This window comes from Oncorhynchus kisutch, linkage group LG5 (genome assembly GCF_002021735.2).
Source record: "Oncorhynchus kisutch isolate 150728-3 linkage group LG5, Okis_V2, whole genome shotgun sequence".
Lineage (NCBI taxonomy): Eukaryota > Metazoa > Chordata > Actinopteri > Salmoniformes > Salmonidae > Oncorhynchus > Oncorhynchus kisutch.
The window spans coordinates 26290076-26310830 of NC_034178.2; the positions used below are offsets into that span (position 1 = coordinate 26290076).

Below are 20755 nucleotides of genomic sequence, written 5' to 3' on the forward strand. Positions count from 1 at the left end.
AAAGTCAACAAACAGAACACTGACATGGGATTTGGCGCCCTCTTGATGTCTGTAGATCATGTTGAGGAGAGTGAGAATGGCATCATCAACTCCTCTGCTGGGCTGATAGGCAAACTGAAACGGGTGGTGCTGCGAATATGACCTTTCACAATTTTCTCAAAGCATTTCCTTCCTAAGGATGTCAAGGCGACAGGGTCATGCAGCAAAGAGGGCTAAGATGCTTTAGGAATGGGTATAATTATTGAGTTTTTCCACAATACTGGCATGTGTTGTGTTGGAGCAAAACCCATGACTATCGATTACATTTCCATTATTAGCAGCATCTAAGCTGTTCATGTTGGAGCGCTAAGACAGAATGGACATATAAGGAAATGGAACATATAGGACCAGTATAGGACCAGGGCCCTGCACCATTATAACCTATACAGCTGTCAGATGTGGGTGTTAACAAGCAAGAACTGAGATGGGAAAATGATGATAAAGAAAGGTCAAGGGAAGCTATTTTCATACAGAGGGGGGGGACTTTATACGTTATGCAAAGACAGAATCCTATAAAGGCAGGACTCTGTAATATGAGAATTTAGTATTTTCCATGGAGGGGCTCGGCTCTGTTACGTTTGTAAAATAGTCTTTACGTGGAAGGGCTCGGCTTTGCTACCTTGTATTAAAGTCTCATTTGAATTCACAAGTTCTAGAAAATGTGTTATATTTCTGAGTCAATATTCCACCACAGTTGCCGGTCGAGCGAGGATTGGAAAATGTCTGTAAAAACACCAACTATTTGTTATTTTGTCCAGGCCTGGGCTTGTTTGTGCATTACATCCACTGAACAACTTCAAAACATCAGCCTGTTTAACAACAACCCTCTCAAACACTTGTAATGATGCTTCCATTTGTTTGTTTGCTTCCTAAGTCGTCTGATTATTGAGAAGAAAACATTCAGTTCATTAGCCTTGTTCTGGCCCTCATGTCTCCCAAGGTCAGCATTGGTTTTTCCCCTGCCTATGTGGGTGGCACTAGCCATGTATTTAATCTTTTGCCAGGCCACCCTTGAGTTTCCTGAGGAGAGTCCTCTCCACCCTTTGCTTGTATGCCTCCTTGTCCACTAGTATCTGTCTTTTTATCTCACATTGTCTCACTTAAAGCCTGTCTATCACCCTCAGCATAAACTGCCTTCTTCCTATCAAGTAGTGATTTTAGATGTTTTGATACCCAAGGCTTATTGTTAGGGAATATTTTACTGGTTTTTATAGGCACAACTGACTCAACACAGAAGTTGACACGGTCTGAAACAACATCTGTGAGTTTGTTAAGATCAGAGCTGCTGTCTTCAAATACCTCCCACATAGTACAGTCAAAACACCCTTGGAGAGGAGTGATACTGTTGTCGTTCCAGATCTGGACAGTTTTAACTGTAGGTTTCTCCCTCTCCAAGAGCTAACAGTAGGTTGGCCGGTGGTAGACAACATTGTGGTCAGATGTCCCCAGGGGAGGTCTGGTGGTGGCAGAGAAAGCATTTGGTATTGTCCCATAGCACAGGTCAAGAGTCTTGTTTTTCCTAGTGTGACATTTCACATACTTGTGGTACGTGTGCAGGACCTTGTGCAAAGTGCTGTTGTTAAAATCCATTAAAATAAATGTGGGTGCGTCGGGGGAGATGGAACCCAGTTTCTGTGACCGATTATAAATAATCTCTGATGCCTTTCCTTTCGGTTGAATGTACACAACGGTAACAAACAATTGGGGGAACTCACGGGGCAGATAGTAGGGTCGCAGTGACACAGAAAGCAGTTCAACATCGCGGGTACAGAGTCTCTCTCTCTTACCGGGATCCATTTACACCACTAGTCCCTGTGACGGTCAGATCACGATCTGGCCAGTGTGAAGCCAGCTGGCTCCACTTCCCTGTCTGGGACCCATCCAGCCAAGTCTCAGTAAACGCCAGCAAACAGGCCTCCCAGTATTCATGTTGGAGGCGCAGATTCGCTCACAGCTCATCCGCTTTCCCCCTCAGTGACTGGGCGTTGATCAGCAAGGTGGTAGGTAAGGGATTTTTATTTTTATACTGTCTACTATCCTGTCATACTTCTCTGTCTGATTCCCCTGCGTTTTCCACATTTACATTTGGGTTTGTAATCCACTCGCAGACAATCAGAGATTGGCCCTTGGGATATCCATTACGTTCTTGTTTGAGTTGCAATTGTAGTAGAAACACTCTGCTGTATTGGATTCCGCTGCCGGCAGCGTTTCCTTAACAGTCAATTTAGTACGGAGTATGTTCATGATCAACACGATCAGTCCAACACCCCACCACTGAAAAGCCATCATTGACAGATGGCTAACAAACAAAGTGTACAAGTTTAAAAAGTATAAAACGCCACACAAAAAAACATACACATTGCAGGATGCGACAGACCCGTGCCCCCCTATGACCTTCATCACCAGATCAGACATAATTGTTATCATCGTTCGCCCTCAACATCCTCTCCAATCTGCTCTGGCACCTCTGACTCCCTCTTTGGGGCAGCTTGCCTACCGGGTCCCTACACAGCACATATTGCTTCCAGATCTTCCGGAACGCATTCTGGAACTTCTTGATCTGGAATGCGTAGACAATGGGGTTCACAGCGGAGTTGCCGTGTGTGAGCAGGATGGCGATGTAGATGAGAAGCGTGGGCTTGTCACCGTTTGGGCTAAACAGCGTGATGCAGTTGAGGATGTTTAGAGGAAGCCAGCTGATGGCAAACAGGAAGAGGACCAGAGCCAATGACTTGGCTAGTTTCAGCTCCTTACTGTAGTAATGGCTGCGGTCTATGTGGCTCTCCGTCACCTGGGGTAGGAGGGAGGAAAAGAGGATTTAGACTTTAGATTCAGAGGCTGTACATTTCTGTAATGCATACTTACAAGTTAACTGATGTTTTAACTGACGTTACATTTTTTGGTTATTCTGTTCCAAGTGTGTTTGATTTGCACAGCATTGTGTCCTGGGTGGAGTGAGTTGACACCTGATTTAGAAACAAATCAACATCTCTGCGCATTATGCCTGTCTAAGCTTTCATCCCTGAGGGGAATAACCTGTTATGCCAAAGTACAGCGAATTTCAACACCCCTTTATCTCCTTCCACCTCCCTGCTGTGCTTATCAAATGTACCCGCTTCATTCACCTGACTCTACTCTAGTCAGTGGTCTTCATGTAACCTGGTCCCAGAACTGTTTGTGCGGTCTTGACAACTCCTAGGATCATTGTCAGGCCATGTGAGAATGACCATAGGAGTTGGCAAGATCAAGCTAACTTTGGCAAGACTAGCTCAAGCTAACCTTGATAAGACATTGGAAAGACTAGCTCAAGCTAACCTTGACAAGACATTGGAAAGACTAGCTCAAGCTAACCTTGACAAGACATTGGAAAGACTAGCTCAAGCCAACCTTGGCAAGACATTGGAAAGACTAGCTCAAGCCAACCTTGGCAAGACATTGGGAAGACTAGCTCAAGCTAACCTTAGCAAGACATTGGTAAGACTAAATCAGGCTAATGTTCTTACCGAGCTGGCGTTGGATCATATAATACCTCAGCATAGATAATTATTGCACATATAATAGAGACAATGCACATAGCTCATGGTAAAGAAGGTAGGGTTACCCTGTTCTAGTCATCTGATTCTCAAGACAGGTACTTCTCTACAGACAGTGAGCTACCTTCTTGTTGAGCTGGTGGTGTATCTTGTAGAATATCTCAGCATAGATTAGCAGCATGAGGACGAGGGGCGGCAGCACCCAGCCGAAGAAGTTGAAGTAGACCATGTAGTCCATGCTGATGACTTTCTCAAACTTACACATCACCTGGGAGACGTTGTCATGGAGACACTGCCGGTTGTTCCAGCCCAGCATGGGCGTCAGGCCAACCACTATGGCAACCATCCAACACATCACCACCGCCGTGCCTGCACGCCGCCGTGTCACCACATGTTTGTAGCTATGGAGATGGGGGATAAGACAAGAATGAGGAGTTAGAGTATACTGGGTTGGTGTGTGTGCGTGTGAGTATTGAGCAACAATTGCTGGAGTTTTAGTGCATACTTTTCAGTTTTTCCTGTTGATATGCTTCCAAGTGCTTTCTTTGTGTCACGCCCTGATCTATTTCACCTGTCCTTGTGCTTGTCTCCACCCCACTCCAGGTGTCGCCCATCTTCCCCACTTATTCCCCTGGGTATATATACCTGTGTTTTCTGTCTGTCTGTGCCAGTTCGTCTTGTTTGTTCAAGTCTACCAGCGTTTTGTGTCTCAGCTCCTGCTTTTTCCAGTCTCTCTTTTCTCACCCTCCTGGTTTTGACGCCTGCCAGTCCTGACTCCGAGCTAGCCTGCCTGACTACTCTGCCTGCCCCTGAGCCTGCCTGCCGTCCTGTACCTTGGCCCCACCACTCTGGATTATCGACCCCTGCCTGCCTTGAGCTGTTGTTTGCCTGCCCCTGTTACCATAAACATTGTTACTTCTACACAGTCTGCACTTGGGTATAACCTGAAACCTGATACTTTCTTGACTTTGAATCAATAGAAGAAATGTGTGTCCTGCACTACAAATCGTTTTCAAGGCAAAGGGTTTTGATTTGTTTATCACTTTTATGGTTAGTACCTTTTTGGTTACTACATGATTTCATATGTGTTATTTCATAGTTTTGATGTCTTCACTATTATTCTACAATGTAGAAAATAGTAAAAATAAAGAAAAACCCTTGAATGAGTAGGTGTGTCCAAACTTTTGACTGGTACTGTATTTGTGGCCGGAGGCAAGGTACATACAGGGCCTGTGTTAAAGACAGAATGTTTGCATAAGGGTGTTAGTTGCAGAGTTTGGCAGGACCGACATCAGTGTATTCTATGGAGTCCCAAAAACCAAGGCTTTAATGTTACAGGCAATTGGGAAAGCAGAATGGAATGTGACTGGGGCGGAGATCTGTGTGGCTCATAAATTAAGGAAGTAGGTAATAGAGTCTCAAGGGAATGATACCCCTCCTCTGTGTATAGTGATACAGGAGATTTCTCATAGTAGAGGAAGGACAGCTAATTGTGCACGATATGTATGCATGCATGTTAACATTAGAAGCCTCCTCCCTAAGTTTGTTTTATTCACTGCTTTAGCACACTCTGCCAACCCAGATGTCCTAGCCGTGTCTGAATCCTGGCTTAGGATTTCCATCCCTAACTACAACATCTTCCGACAAGATAGAACAGCCAAAGGGGGCGGTGTTGCAATCTACTGCAGAGAGAGCCTGCAGAGTTCTGTCTTACTATCCAGGTCTGTGCCCAAACAATTCCAGCTTCTACTTCTAAAAACACCATATGTGAATTGATTGCCCCCCATTTATCTACAGAGTTTGTGCTGCTAGGTAACCAAAACTGGGATATGCTTAACACAATCTAAGCTTGATGCCCTCAATCTCATACAATTATCAATGAACCCACCAGGTACAACCCCACATCTGTAAACATGGGCACCCTCATAAATAACATCCTAACCAACTTGCCCTCCAAATAATCCTCTGCTCTTTTCAACCAAGATCTCAGCAATCACTGCCTCATTGCCTGCATCTGTAATGGGTCTGCGGTCAAACAACCACCCCTCATCACTGTCAAACGCTCCCTAAAACACTTCAGAGAGCAGGCCTTTCTAATCGACCTGGCCCGGGTATCCTGGAAGGATATTGAACTCGTCCCATCAGTAGAGGATGCCTAGTTATTCTTTAAAAGTAACTTCCTCACCATCTTAGATAAGCATTCAGCTGAAAAGGTGACGCAGGGAATTCAAAAATATTATTTAGAAATATTTAACTTTCACATATTAACAAGTCCAATACCTCAAATGAAAGATAAACATCTTGTTCATCTACCCATCATGTCTGATTTTTTAAATGTTTTACAGCGAAAACACAACATATATTTATGTTAGACCACCACCAAATCAAAGGAAAAACGCAGCCATTTTTTCCAGCCAAAGATAGAGTCACAAAAGCAGGATTAGAGATAAAATGAATCACTAACCTTTTGAAAATCTTCATCAGATGACACTCATATGACATGTTACACAATACATTTATGTTTTGTTCGATAATATGCATATTTCTATCCACAAATCTCGGTTTACATTGACGCCATTTTCAGAAATGCCTCCAAAATATCCGGAGGAATTATAGAAAGCTACACCGGATAACAGAAATACTCATCATAAACTTTGACTAAAGATACATGTTCTACATATAATTAAAGATACACTGGTTCTTAATGCAACCGCTGTGTCAGATTTTTTTTCAACGTTACGGAAAAAGCCTACCATGCAATAATCTGAGACAGCGCTCAGACGTAAAAGTATTTCTCCGCCATGTTGGAGTCAACAGAAATACAAAATTACATCATAAATATTCCCTTACCTTTGATGATCTTTCATCAGAATGTAGTGCAAGGAGTCCTAGTTCCACAATAAATCGTTGTTTTGTTCTATAATGTCCAATACTAGTGTCCAATTAGCTGCATTTGCTACCACTTTCAGCTCACGTACCCAAAAACTGACGCTGGTCCAGGACAACTCGCACGAAAACTTAAAAAATATATATTCCAGGTTGAATAAACTGGTCAAACTAAGTAGAGAATCAATCTTCAGGATGTTATTTTCATATATATCCAATAACGTTCCAACCGGAACATGTGTTTTCAGCTGCAGCCAAATGGAACGACGGTGGCACCCACAGAGAAATGCGCCACAGGAAAATGGCATTCTGTCGGGACAGTGACTATTTCCCCTCCCATTCAGTCAAAGTTCACACCAAAAGCTCCATTCCACTTTCTACTGAATGAGGACATCTAGTGGAAGGCGTAGGAAGTGCTACCATATCCATATCTTGTTGGGAAAGGAAGGGGCGATGAGGTCAAAGTTGATCCACATTCAGAATTTCACTTCTTGTTTGGAAGATTGCCTGCCCTATGAGTTCTGTTATACTCACAGACATAATTCAAACAGTTTTAGAAACTTCAGAGTGTTTTCTATCCAATAGTAATAATAATATGACTACATTAGCAATCTAGGACAGAGTAGAATGCAGTTCACTATGGGCACGCAATTCATCCAAAGTGAAAATACTGCCCCCTATCCTCAACAAGTTTTAAATAAGCCCGCCCCATTCAAAAAAATGTAGAACCAGGAACAGATAAAGCCCTTGGTTCTCTCCAGACCTGACTGCCCTTGACCAGCACAAAACATCCTATGGCATTCTGCATTAGCATCGAATAGCCCCCGTGATATGCAACTTTTCAGGGAAGTTAGGAACCAATATACACAGGCAGTTAAGAAAGCTAAGACCAGCTTTTTCAAGCATAATTATTTTTCATCCTGTAGCATAAACTCAAAAAATTCTGGGACACTGTAAAGTCCATGGAGAATAAGAGCACCTCCTCCCAGCTGCCCACTGCACTGAGGCTAGGAAATACTGTCACCACTATAATTGAGAATTTCAATAAGCATTTTTCTACAGCTGGCCATGCTTTCCACCTGGCTACCCCTACCCCGATCAACAGCCCTGCACCCCCCACAGCAACTCGCCCAAGCCTCCCCCATTTCTCCTTCACCCAAATCCAGATAGCTGATGTTCTGAAAGAGTTGCAAAATCTGGACCCCTACAAATCAGATGGGCTAGACAATCCGGACCCTCTCTTTGTAAAATGATCTGCCGAAATTGTTGCAACCCCTATTACCAGCCTGTTCAACCTCTCTTTCATATCGTCTGAGATCCCCAAGGATTGGAAAGCTGTCGCAGTCATCCCCCTCTTCAAAGGGGGAGACACTCTGGACCCAAACTGTTACAGACCTATATCCATCCTGCCCTGCCTATCTAAGGTCTTCGAAAGCCAAGTCAACAAACAGATCACTGACCATCTCGAATCCCACCATACCTTCTCCACTGTGCAATCTGGTTTCCGAGCCGGTCACGGGTGCATCTCTGCCTCGCTCAAGGTACTAAACGATATCATATCCGCCATCGATAAACGACAGTACTGTGCAGCCGTCTTCATCGACCTGGCCAAGGCTTTCGACCCAGTCAATCACCATATTCTTATCGGCAGACTCAGTAGCCTCAGTTTTTCTAATGACTGCCTTGCCTGGTTCACCAACTACTTTGCAGACAGAGTTCAGTGTGTCAAATCGGAGGGCATGTTGTCCGGTCCTCTGGCAGTCTCTATCGGGGTGCCACAGGGTTCAATTCTCGGGCCGACTCTTTTCTCTGTATATATCAATGATGTTGCTCTTGCCGCGGGTGATTCCCTGATCCACCTCTACGCAGACGACACCATTCTGTATACTTCCGGCCCGTCCTTGGACACTGTGCTATCTAACCTCCAAACAAGCTTCAATGCCGTACAACACTCCTTCTGTTGGCTCCAACTGTTCTTAAACGCTAGTAAAACCAAATGCATGCTTTTCAACCGTTCGCTGCCTGCACCCGCACGCCTGACCAGCATCACCACCCTGGATGGTTCCGACCTAGAATATGTGGACGTCTCTAAATACCTCGGTGTCTGGCTAGACTGTAAACTCTCCTTCCAGACTCATATCAAACATCTCCAGTCTAAAATCAAATCTAGAGTCAGCTTTCTATTCCACAACAAAGCCTCCTTCACTCACGCCGCCAAACTTACTCTAGTAAAACTGACTATCCTACCGATCCTCGACTTCGGCGATGTCATCTACAAAATAGCTTCCAATACTCTACTCAGCAAACTGGATGCAGTTTATCACAGTGCCATCCGTTTTGTTACTAAAGCACCTTATACCACCCACCACTGCGACCTGTATGCTCTAGTCGGCTGGCCCTCGCTACATATTCGTCGCCAGACCCACTGGCTCCAGGTCATCTACAAGTCCATGCTAGGTAAAGCTCTGCCTTATCTCAGTTCACTGGTCACGATGGCAACACCCACCCGTAGCACGCGCTCCAGAAGGCGTATCTCACTGATCATCCCTAAAGCCAAAACCTCATTTGGCCGCCTTTCCTTCCAGTTCTCTGCTGCCTGTGACTGGAACTAATTGCAAAAATCGCTGAAGTTGGAGACTTTTATCTCCCTCACCAACTTCAAACATCTGCTATCTGAGCAGCTAACCGATCGCTGCAGCTGTACATAGTCCATCGGTAAATAGCCCACCCAATTTACCTACCTCATCCCCATACTGTTTATATTTATTTATTTTTCTGCTCTTTTGCACATCAGTATCTCTACCTGCACATGACCATCTGATCATTTATCACTCCAGTGTTAATCTGCAAAATTGTAATTATTTGCCTACCTCCTCATGCCTTTTGCACACAATGTATATAGACTATTTTTTTCTTTCTACTGTGTTATTGACTTGTTTATTGTTTACTCCATGTGTAACTCTGTGTTGTTGTCTGTTCACACTGCTATGCTTTATCTTGGCCAGGTCGCAGTTGTAAATGATAACTTGTTCTCAACTAGCCCACCTTGTTAAATAAAGGTTAAATAAATCAAATAAATAAATATAGAGACTACTATGAAGATAAGTTGAATGTCACACATACTCAGATCATGGTGGAGCAGAGATAGTGTTAACATTTCAGACACTGTTGGCAACTTTTAGTGAGAAGGTACAGTGAGAAGGTACAGCTCCTGGAAGACAAGCTACAGGAGGCCACCTCACTGGAAGGGAAGTTCGCTGTAATAATAGCATCAAAGTGTGATTAAGAAACATGTGACTGAGTTTTGTAAGGTTGCATTTCAGGTGGCCATGGAGGAAGAAGGAGATGGGGAGGATAGTGATTATCTGGGTTGGGAACACCTTTTGTAACCTCTGTCTAACGGGGGTAGACTGGATGAAAGCATGAGGTGGTTTTTTAAGGCAAGAAAAGTATCCCAAAGGTATAGAGTGAGAATCGTTGTTATCCAACTTAGTTTTTTCTTTGCATATATAATTTTGCGTAGCTTAACGCATTATTAATACTTGTTGTGTTTTGCGTTTCCCGAAGCAAGAAATGGAAATGGAGAAAGTCAAAAGCTCCAGCTGAAATGTCATTATCAGTTGTCTGACAAGAGATGGAAATAAGAGTGTGCATAGTGTAACTATAGATCAAAGGACGTAAAGTCTCGGAGGTGTAAATATACAAATCAACTGTGAATGTTATTGTTTTATTTTTGTGTTCATTTATAAGTACTTTCCAAGTGTATATGTATGGAGTTACTGTTAAATATGGGGGACTGTTCAAATCAATCTTTATTTGTCACATTTGTCACGGTAAGGTCAACAAGTGTAGACCTTACCGTGAAATGCTCTTAACCAACAGTGCAGTTCAAGAAGAGTTAAGAAAATATTTAACAATAAACAAATATTTAACAAAAATAAAGTAAAGAGTAACACAAAATAATAATAACAAGGCTATATACAGCGGGTACCAGTACCGAGTCAGTGTGCGGGGGTACAGGTTAGTTGAGGTAATTTGTACATGTAGGTAGGGGTAAAGTGACTATGCATAGATAATAAACAGTGAATAGCAGCAGTGTACAAATGGAGGGGGGGGGGGGGGGGTCAATATAAATAGTCCGATGGCCATTTGATTAATTGCTCAGCAGTCTTATGGCTTGCTGTTAAGGAGCCTTTTGGCCCTAGACTTGGCGCTCCGGTACCGCTTGCCGTGTGGTAGCAGAAAAAACAGTCTATGAGTTGGGTGACTGGAGTCTCTGACAACTTTATGGGCTTTCATCTGACACCACCAATTATATAGGTCCTGGATGGCAGGAAGCTTGGCCCCAGTGATGGTCACGGTCAGAAGCCGAGCAGATGCCATACCAGATGGTGATGCAACCGGTCAGGATGCTCTCGATGGCGCAGCTGGAGAACTTTTGCAAGTTCTGGGGACCCATGACAAATCCTTTCAGTCTCCTGAGGGGGGGAAGGATTTGCCGCGTCCTCTTCACGATTGTCTTGGTGTGTTCGGACCATGACAGTTTGTTGGTGATGTGGACACCAAGGAACTTGAAACTCTCGACCCGTTCCACTACAGCCCTGCCGATGTTAATGGGGGCCTGTTCGGCCCGCCTTTTCCTGTAGTCCACGATCAGCTCCTTTGTCTTGCTCACATTGAGGGAGAGATTGTTGTCATGACACCACATGGCCAGGTCTCTGACCTCCTCCCTATAGGCTGTCTCATTGTTGTTGGTGATCAGGCCTACCACTGTTGTGTCGTCAGCAAACGTAATGATGGTGTTGGGAGTCGTGTTTGGCCACGCAGTCGTGGGTGAACAGGAAGTACAGGAGGGGACTAAGTACACACCCCAGAGGGGCCCCCGTGTTGAGGATCAGCGTGGCAAACGTGTTGTTGCCTACCCTTACCACCTGAGGACGGCCCATCAGGAAGTCCAGATGCAGAGGGAGGTGTTTAGTCTCAGGGTCCTTAGCTTCGTGATGAGCTTCGTGGGCACTATGGTGCTGAATGCTGAGCTGTAGTCAATGAATAGCATTCTCACACAGATGTTCCTTTTGTCCAGGTAGCAAAGGGCAGTGTGGAATGCGATTGAGATTGCGTCATCTGTGGATCTGTTGGGGCAGTACGTGAATTGGAGTGGGTCTTGGGTATCCGTGTGGATGCTGTTGATGTGAGCCAAGACCAGCCTTTCAAAGCACTTCATGGCTACCGATGTGAGTACTATGGGCGGCAGTCATTTAGGCAGGTTACCTTCGCTTCCTTGGGAACAGGGACTATGGTGGTCTGCTTGAAACATGTTGGTATTACAGACTCGATCTAGAAGAAAAAGTAACGCACGCCTATTTAGGCGAGGAGCTGGCTAGCGGAGTAGAAAACTTGAAAATAAAAGAGAGCCGCACACTCTAGGAGCTCAGAATGTAATTACCAACGTTTCGACAGCCAAGCTGTCTTCATCAGGGTATAATCACAAACACTGTGGGATGACTCGTTTATGTAGTGTCAAAAGACACAGGTGTCTGTAATCATGGCCAAGAGTGGCCTAATATCATTGGTTAATTATCAAATATTAAAATGTCATACAAAGAACAGCATACAAACAAATGGATAGCATACGATCATAGACAAATATGATTACACAAGCTTACAAACAATTACAATGGCAAAGTCACAATAATCACAAGAATGGCTTCAGATCAAAGTCTACGTTGAGACCGAAGGGAGCAAGGGTCTTTAAGTTAAAGATCCAGGCAGCCTCTCGATTTAACAATAAATTATCAAGGTCACCCCCTCTTTTAGGGAGGGTGACATGTTCGATGCAAATATAACGCAGAGACGAAATCGAGTGGCTTGCCTCCAAGAAGTGGGCCGCAACTGGATAAGTAAAGTTTTTACACCTAATGGTGCTAAGATGCTCTGAGATACGTACTTTTAATTCGCACTTTGTTTTACCTACAGAATTCTTACCACAAGGACAAGTTCTAAGATAAATAACTGCCTTAGTGGAGCACGTAATAACACCTTTGATTGGGATCGATTTCCCTGTTTGTGTAACGGTTTTCTTCTGGGGAAAGAGAGGCGGACCAAAATGCAGCGTGGTGGTTATTCATGTTCTTTAATTTATAAAGACACTACACATGAGATAACTAACAAAAACAACAAACGTGAGAAAACCTAAAACAGTCCCATCTGGTGCAAAGACAGGAACAATCACCCACAAACACACAGTGAAACCCAGGCTACCTAAATATGGTTCCCAATCAGAGACAATGACTAACAACTGCCTCTGATTGAGAACCATATCAGGCCAGACATAGAAATAGACAAACAAGACATCCAACATAGAATGCCCACTCAGATCACACCCTGACCAACCAAAACATAGAAACATAAAAAGCAAACTATGGTCAGGGTGTGACAGTTTGTGGGTGTTTGAAGGATGTACATTTATAAGTGCCATTGCATTGAGCACAGCCATTACATTTGTAATTTCCATCCAGTAGGGGCGCAAATAGACGCTGTTCAGAAATATCTTGGGGTGGTAAATCAGAGTGTACCAATTGGTCTCTGAGATTTGCTCTATTGACTTAATGACATTAATTGTTGACCAGTTGAAGAAGGATTTTATTGAAATGGATAACACGATTAAAGACAAACGCACAACTCTACAAACAGCTGTTAATGATGATGGCATTTTCAATGAACTGATGAAAACTAACCAAGCGCTCCAGGACAAGTTGTCTACAGAAATAAAGGAGCTTAAAATCAAGAAATTCAACCAAGACAAAAAAGACAAGGCCGATGGTAAAGTCTACTTCTGGAGAAACCCTGACAAAAGAGGTCCTGCTCCCCCTCTCCATGACAGACGCAGGAGGGATGCCGCTTACTTCGATCCACCCTTGTCTGATCAACGCTCTACAGCCAGCGCCTCATCGGCTTCCAGTGGTAGTTTTTTATTTAACGAGAGACTGGACGGACGGAAGGGCGGAGGAGGCCGCAGGCACGCGCATCGACGAGATGCCGCACCCGACGGGGTAAGAAGAAACGACTATCAGAGGCAGAGGAGACCGTTCACACGGTACCAGAACCCACGGGACTGAGTGTCTTTCATTTATCAAGCAAGATATTGAGCCCTGCCCATATCTCTTTGCTTAATAAAGGGTTATCTTTTGTGCCTACAACCCAGTGCAACGATTTTGATGTTAAGGTAGACATGTTTAAGTTTTTTAGAAATATCCGTTTAAGGGAATACTTTAGCTCCCCTAATTTTGACACTTCTATTGAACCAGTAGGTTGCTCTCCTGTACATACTCTGACTCCTTTTAGAAGCAAGAGTTGTTTTATACCTCCAGCCAATCGCAATCACTCTATTGAGACATATTGCAGACTTGTGGAAAATGATGTTGGAAATCTCCTGAAGAATAAACAGGGGTCCAAATCTTTCCATAATTTACCTAAGGATGAAAAACAAGCTTTGCTTGATTTACAATCCGACACGTCAGTCCTTATTCGTCCTGCTGATAAGGGTGGGTCAGTTGTACTCATGGATAGGACAGTTTATGTACATGAGTGCCATAGACAGCTGCTTGACAACACCTTTTACAAGAAACTCAGAAGTGACCCCGCTTCCCAATTTCAGAACACTATCTTTACTGTCCTAGATGGGTATTTAAGTTCTGGTCAGATAACCAAAAAATAACATGATTTTTTGTCTATTCAACACCCTAAAATTGCCACTTTCTACACTGCCGAAATTACACAAGAATGTTACACAACCTCCAGGGCGCCCTATTGTAGCGGGCATTGATGCAGTAACGGCCCCTCTTATCTACTTTTGTTGATTTTTTTATTAGACCATTCGCAGAACAGCTCCCCTTCTTTGTAAAGGACACCAGCAGTATGATCTCTATCATTGAATCTCTTGATCCTCTCCCTGAGAATACATTGTTAGTTACTTTTGATGTTGAGTTGTTATACACAAATATTCCACACGGGGGCGGTATTGAAGCTATGGAACATTTTCTTCTGCAACGTGACCCTAATGAACTACCTTCCAGTGCCTGCATTATAACATTGGCTGAAATAGTACTCACACGTAACTATTTCATGTTCCTAAATGATTTCTTTATTCAGACGAAAGGTACTGCTATGGGATCCCCCATGGCTCCTAACTATGCTAATTTGTATGTGGGTTACATGGATAAACAGTCTATTTTCAATCCTCTCAAAAATGTTTTCTTGCATCATTATTTGGAAACGGTATATTGATGGTATTTTTGTTCTATGGAGGGGTGATGCAAAACAGCTCCAGGCATTCCATGCTTTTCTTAACTCTTGTTCTGAGCATCTGAGATTTACTATGCAATCTGACACACGTCAAATCAGTTTTCTTGATCTTCTGATCTTGTGTGAAGATAATGTTCTATACACTGATCTTTACAGGAAACCTACTGATCGTAACAGTTTGTTGAGGGCTGATAGTTGTCACCCACTTCCCTTGAAAAATAGTTTGCCCAAAAACAATCAGATTTCGACAGAAATATGGCTGAGACGCAAAGAAAGTTCAAGGAGAGGGGCTACAAGAATGATCAAATTAATATTGCCATTGAGAAAATATTAATTAAAATCACTGTCTGTTTCTAAGAATTTGTAAGTTTCTTATTTGTATAAAATAGACAGGGACCAGTCTAATCAAAATTAGATAATAGTATTTATTCTCGGAGCGCGCTGCCATAGAACCACGAACAACAGTTTATGTACAAAATATGACATCATTGGTTATAGAATGAATCTCCTCCTCTCGACCAAGACATAGCAGGTTCAAAAGTTTATTCCATCCCACTAGCGCACACTCCTGACTCACACTATATCAGGATTAACTTCTGAAGTCTCACCATTATCTATCACTATTTAGCAGACAGTTCCAGATAACGGAAAACCTAGGAGAGGCTCTCGCTGTCTTATTTAATCGCCACAGAGTTATAGCTGAGTGGGTTCAAACATAGGTTAATGACCCTCTTTGCTTACTTCAAACACACAACACATTCCTCCCCAACCTAGTTGGAATGGTGTTTATTATGTTTAATTACTCCTTGTTCATGCTACATAATCTCTTCCATATGAACTAACTTTATATCTATAATAAAACAGGGTAGAGTTTAATTAGTTATAGTTCTATTTAAATGTAGATATTGTTTAGTCATTATTCATAAAATTCCTATCAGTAGCGCAGCATACACATCAGTTACAGGGTGTCCACATCACCAACAAACTAACATGGTTCAAGCACACCAAGTCGTGAAGACAGTCGTGAAGAGGGCACGACAAAACCTATTTCCCCTCAGGAGACTGAAAATATTTGGCATGGGTCCTCATGTCTTCAAAAGGCTCTCGAGCTGCACCATCGAGAGCATCCTGACCGGTTGCATCACTGCATGGTATGGCAACTGCCCAGTCTCAGACCGCAAGGCACTACAGAGGGTAGTGTGTACAGCCCAGTACATCACTGGGGCCAAGCTTCTTGCCATCCAGGACCTCTATACCAGGCAGTGTCAGCGGAAGGCCCTAAAAATTGTCAAAGACTCCATCCACCCTTGTCATAGACTGTTCTCTCTGCTACCACACGGTAAGCGATACCAGTGCACCAAGTCTAGGTCCAAGAGGCTTCTAAATAGCTTCTACCCCCAATCCATAAAACTCCTGATCATCTAATCAATGGCCACCCAGACTACTTGCATTGTTGTCATCTATGCATTGTCACTTTAATAACTCTACCTACATGTACATATTACCTCAACTAACTGGTGCCCATTCACATTGACTCTGTACCGGTACCCCCATGTATATAGTCTCGCTATTGTTATTTTACTGCTGCTCTTTAATTACTTATTACTTTTATTTCTTATTCATATTTTTTTTTAACTGCATTGTTGGTTAGGGGCTTGTAAGTAAGCATTTCACTGTAAGGTCTACACCTGTTGTTTTGAGGCGCATGTGATGAAATGTGATTTGATCTTACCACTTCCGTATTGAGTGAGTCACTGGTACTTCCTGCTTTAGTTTTTGCTTGTAAGCAGGAATCAGGAGGATAGAATTATGGTCAGATTTTCTAAATGGAGGGCGGGGGAGAGCTTTGTATGCATCTATGTGTGTGGAGTAAAGGTGGTCTACAGTTTTTTTCCCCTATGGTTGCACATGTGACATGCTGGTAAAAAAATGTGGTAAAACTGATTTAAGTTTGCCTGCATTAAAGTCCCACGCCTCTAGGAGCGCCACTTCTGGATGAGCATTTTTTTTGTTTGCTTGTGGCCTTGGTTTTATTTGGTTTTATTAAGGTTTTAGTGCCAGCATTGGTCTGTGGTGGTAAATAGACGACTACGAATAATATAGATGAGAACTCTCTTGGTAGCAATACCTTGAGACTTTTTAAATATTAGACATCGCGCACATTATGTACAGAATAAGTTAAAAAAATAATACAAACAACGCAAAAAATGAACAAAATGGCACAGTAGGTTAGGAGCATGTAAAACGTCAGCCATCCTCTTCGGTGCCATCTTAACATGGGCTCTAACTTGAAATATTGAAATGTCCTTATTCATGTTAACATATTAGAACTGGGTGTGGAGTGCAGAAAGCACATCTACCTAAGTCCATATGTAGCAGCTCATTGTAAGTGAAATATATAATGATTTTCTCTACACATCCCTACCCAGTCGGTCAACAGATGGAGAGGGTTACAGTCTCACTAGGAGAGCATTCCTCACAGCTGGTGTGGAATTCAAACAGAGCAGGTACACACATCTCATCTTGACTATAGACTAGACAGCAAGTGATACTGGCTATGTATACACAGTCTGTCTGCAGTCTGTTGTGGTTGGGGACTATCCGTTGTAGATGAATTCATTCTACATTTTATATACAATGTGATATAAAATACAGTTAATGCTTCTCCAGCTGGAAGCAACATCATGTTGACATGTAGCTCTGTCTAAGAGCCTATTGTGGGAGATTCTCATTTGGGAAAATGACTGTCATCCATCCTCTCTCCTCCGCAACCCGGAACTGAGTGGTCCAGGAGTGTCAAGAGTGTAAAAATGTACTTAACGTTTTACTACTTTAATACTACTACTTTAATACACATGTAAGTATTAGCACGCAATGACTACATCAAGCTTGTGACTCTACAAATTTGTTGGGTGCATTTGCTGTTTGTTTTGGTTGTGTATCAGATTATTTTGTAACCAATAGAAATTAATGGTAAATAATGTATTGTGTATTTTGTTTTTGTCACATTCAGGATTATACATAATCATAGAAGTGTCCACATTATTGTAGAAGTGTTTAGAAACATATTATATTCTTATTTACAATTAAAGTGACTCCAAAATGATGCAATATATTATTTACAATTTATTTCTATATACCCTAAAATGAAAGCTGACAGTCTGCACTTTAACCTAATAGTCATTGTACCATTTCAAATACATAGTTCTGGAGTACAGAGCAAAAAAATAAGAAAGAAAAAAAGTTACTGTCCAAATAGATTTGGAGCTTACTGTAAAATAGGCTGAGTAGCCTATTCAGGCAATCTGCAACAAAATAGCCTGTACTGCACAATATCTCAAATCCCACTGCCAACACACAAACGAGACAAATGTTTGACCTACTGACCTTGGCAAAGAAAGCATGCAAACAGAGACCAAAGAAAACTCAGCAAAGCACAATTTTTCCCCCTTCTCTCTCTCTCTTATTATTACCTCATGGGTATTTTCACCCTCAGGTAACGGTCGATAGCGATGGCCAGCAACGCGAGGATGGAACTCTGCGTGAGCACCAGCACGATGCACGTGACCAGCAGGCAACTGTAGAAGTGCATCTTGAAACCGATGTTGATGGTAATGGCCAGCGGGATGACCAGAGCCCCCACCGCAATGTCCGCCAGAGCCAGAGACACAATGAAACAGAAGGTGGTGTCTCGCATCGAACGGTTGATCCGCACCGCCCAGATAACCATCACGTTTCCTATCACCGAAGTCACTGCGATGATCACCTCCATCACGATGTAGATGGCTTCGACGGGCATCGTGCCGTTAGCCTGGTCGGTCCTGTTGTCTGGTGCTGCTAGTATCTCAGAAAGACAGAGTGGAGAAGTCCTCATATTCCCTTGTGGAATTCGGAGAGGCATTGGAACTCTTCTTTAAGCCTGCGCATGGTGTTCTGTTGTTCGATCCATAGGAAGTTATGCATCTAGATATATTGGTTGAAAAGTCCTTTTTGAGCCTGCATTACTGGGCAGAATGTGGACCCTGGTTTGGACACATCATGCGTATTGTGGTTTTAGTAAAAGTCTGGTGTCCCACTCTCCAAAAAATGAGGAGGAACAATTTCCCCAGAGAATGTGTAATTGAGTCACACTGGCCACATAGTGCCTCAATTCAGTTCGCACCACCACTAGTCGTCATCATTAATAAGAATAGAAAATTGAAAAAAAAAAAAGTTCGTTCGTTATATTCCAGTTCTTTTTACAAAGGTGTTCCGCGTAGAATCCAGTCTTCTTTGCCAAAACCAAAGTTTGCTCACAAACGCAGAGCAGAGTGTTTTTTAAAGGCTACAGCGGCAACTGTCCCGAACTCAGACACAGGATGCTGACTGACGGTACGATCAGCTCCAATACAATCTCTAGTAATTGCGGCGAGGGAATAGTCTTTTCCCCGTTCTCTGTACTTTCTGGTAAGTCACATGCGCCGGCGGACATCTATGCAGAGAGAGAGAGAAAGAGAGAGAGTGCACCCTGTCCACAAAATTAGGTGGAAACTGAGTTGCACTTCCTGACCGCCTGCCAAATGTATGACCATATTAGCGGCACACATTTCCCTCAGATTACACAGATCCAAAAAAGAACTTGAAAACAACCCCAATTTTTAAATCTATCTCCCATATCTATTGAGTGAAATACCACAGTGTGACATAACAGCAGCAAGACGTGTGACCTGTTTCCACAAGAAAAGGACAACCAGTGAAGAACAAAAAACATTGTAAATACAACCCATTTTTATGTTTATTTCTTTTCCCTTTTGTATTTTAACTACCTTCTGTAGTGCCTTTTGTACTACTTGCACATAGTATGACATTTGACATGTCTTTATTCTTTTGGAACTTTTGTGAGTGTAATGTTAATTTGTATTGTTTATTTCACTTTTGTTTATTATCTACTTCACTTGCTTTGGCAAGGTTAACATATGTTTCCCATGCCAATAAAGCCCTTAAATTGAAAATGAAATGAGAGAGAGAGCGAGCGAGAGAGAGCGAGGACACATGGTACAGCCAATCTATCCCAGCTTTGGCCAGTGAGCATGAATGTGACATGCACATTCTCATGAAAAACAGAAAAAAGCTGTTATTTGTTTATGAAATAGATATTGTGTAGCCCTTACCTGCAGTCAATGACCAAACGCTCCCTCATTGGCGTCATAAGTGGAAAGTTATTCATATTTTTCATAACTTCATAGGCTAAATAATCATGGGTTTTTGATGAATGACAAAAATCCGGTGTTTCTATGTCAAACAGTTTAATTATATTTCAATCTGTGATGTGTGTAATGTGTAATATTGGGATGCAAACTCAAAATTAAACAAATGTCAACTCTATATCTGACATGGTACAGGTGTCTTCTTTATTTTTAAGCCCATAACCATGTGTGTGAGGTGTTTCAAAGTAGATTTGTTTAACTACCAAGAATCACTCTGTCTGACCCTGATTTAGCACACTGCAGAAAAGGTTTATGTGAGCAGGTGAGAGACGGAGAAATGTTGAACGCAATCAAGGCCTAGCCTATGCTTTATTTACTGGATGCCATTGTCAAGGTCATTGAAGTGTAAAAGGCCATTTGGTGTGATTGTGAAATCCACCTTTTTTTAAATGCAAGAAGGGGTGCAATATAATGACACAAAGCGCAAAGAATACACAATAACGTCATTGTCCTGTAAATGTAGCCTGTGACATAAGCATGCCCATGTATGTAAATCAAATATCTGCTTCTCATGTAAATGTGTGCATTCATTTTCAAACCTTTTGGTGGTTTCCATGGCTTTGTCCACCCCCATTGAGGTGTGTATGTGTTTGTGCGCGCCTGGGAAAGGTTAGAAGAAATTATTCTGATGGAATCAGAATTGGGGAGATTTTAAACTGAAAATGTGACTGTCTCAGTCAGTGACCCATATGCAAGTACGCGCACATACAGTCGAGGCCAAAAGTTTTGAGAATGATACAAATATGA

General features: G+C 42.7%; 1 protein-coding gene across 1 annotated transcript; it reads right to left on the minus strand.

Annotated features, from left to right (window-relative positions):
* Positions 1-2037: 2037 nt before the first annotated feature.
* LOC109890141 (adenosine receptor A1-like) lies at positions 2038-19261 on the minus strand. The gene is made up of 3 exons (XM_020482099.2): positions 18236-19261; positions 3697-3973; positions 2038-2830 (listed from the first exon to the last, which is right to left on the minus strand). Exons 1-3 carry the CDS (start codon positions 18661-18663, stop codon positions 2447-2449), a joined length of 1089 nt encoding a protein of 362 aa, XP_020337688.1. The 5' UTR covers positions 18664-19261; the 3' UTR covers positions 2038-2446.
* Positions 19262-20755: the final 1494 nt, after the last annotated feature.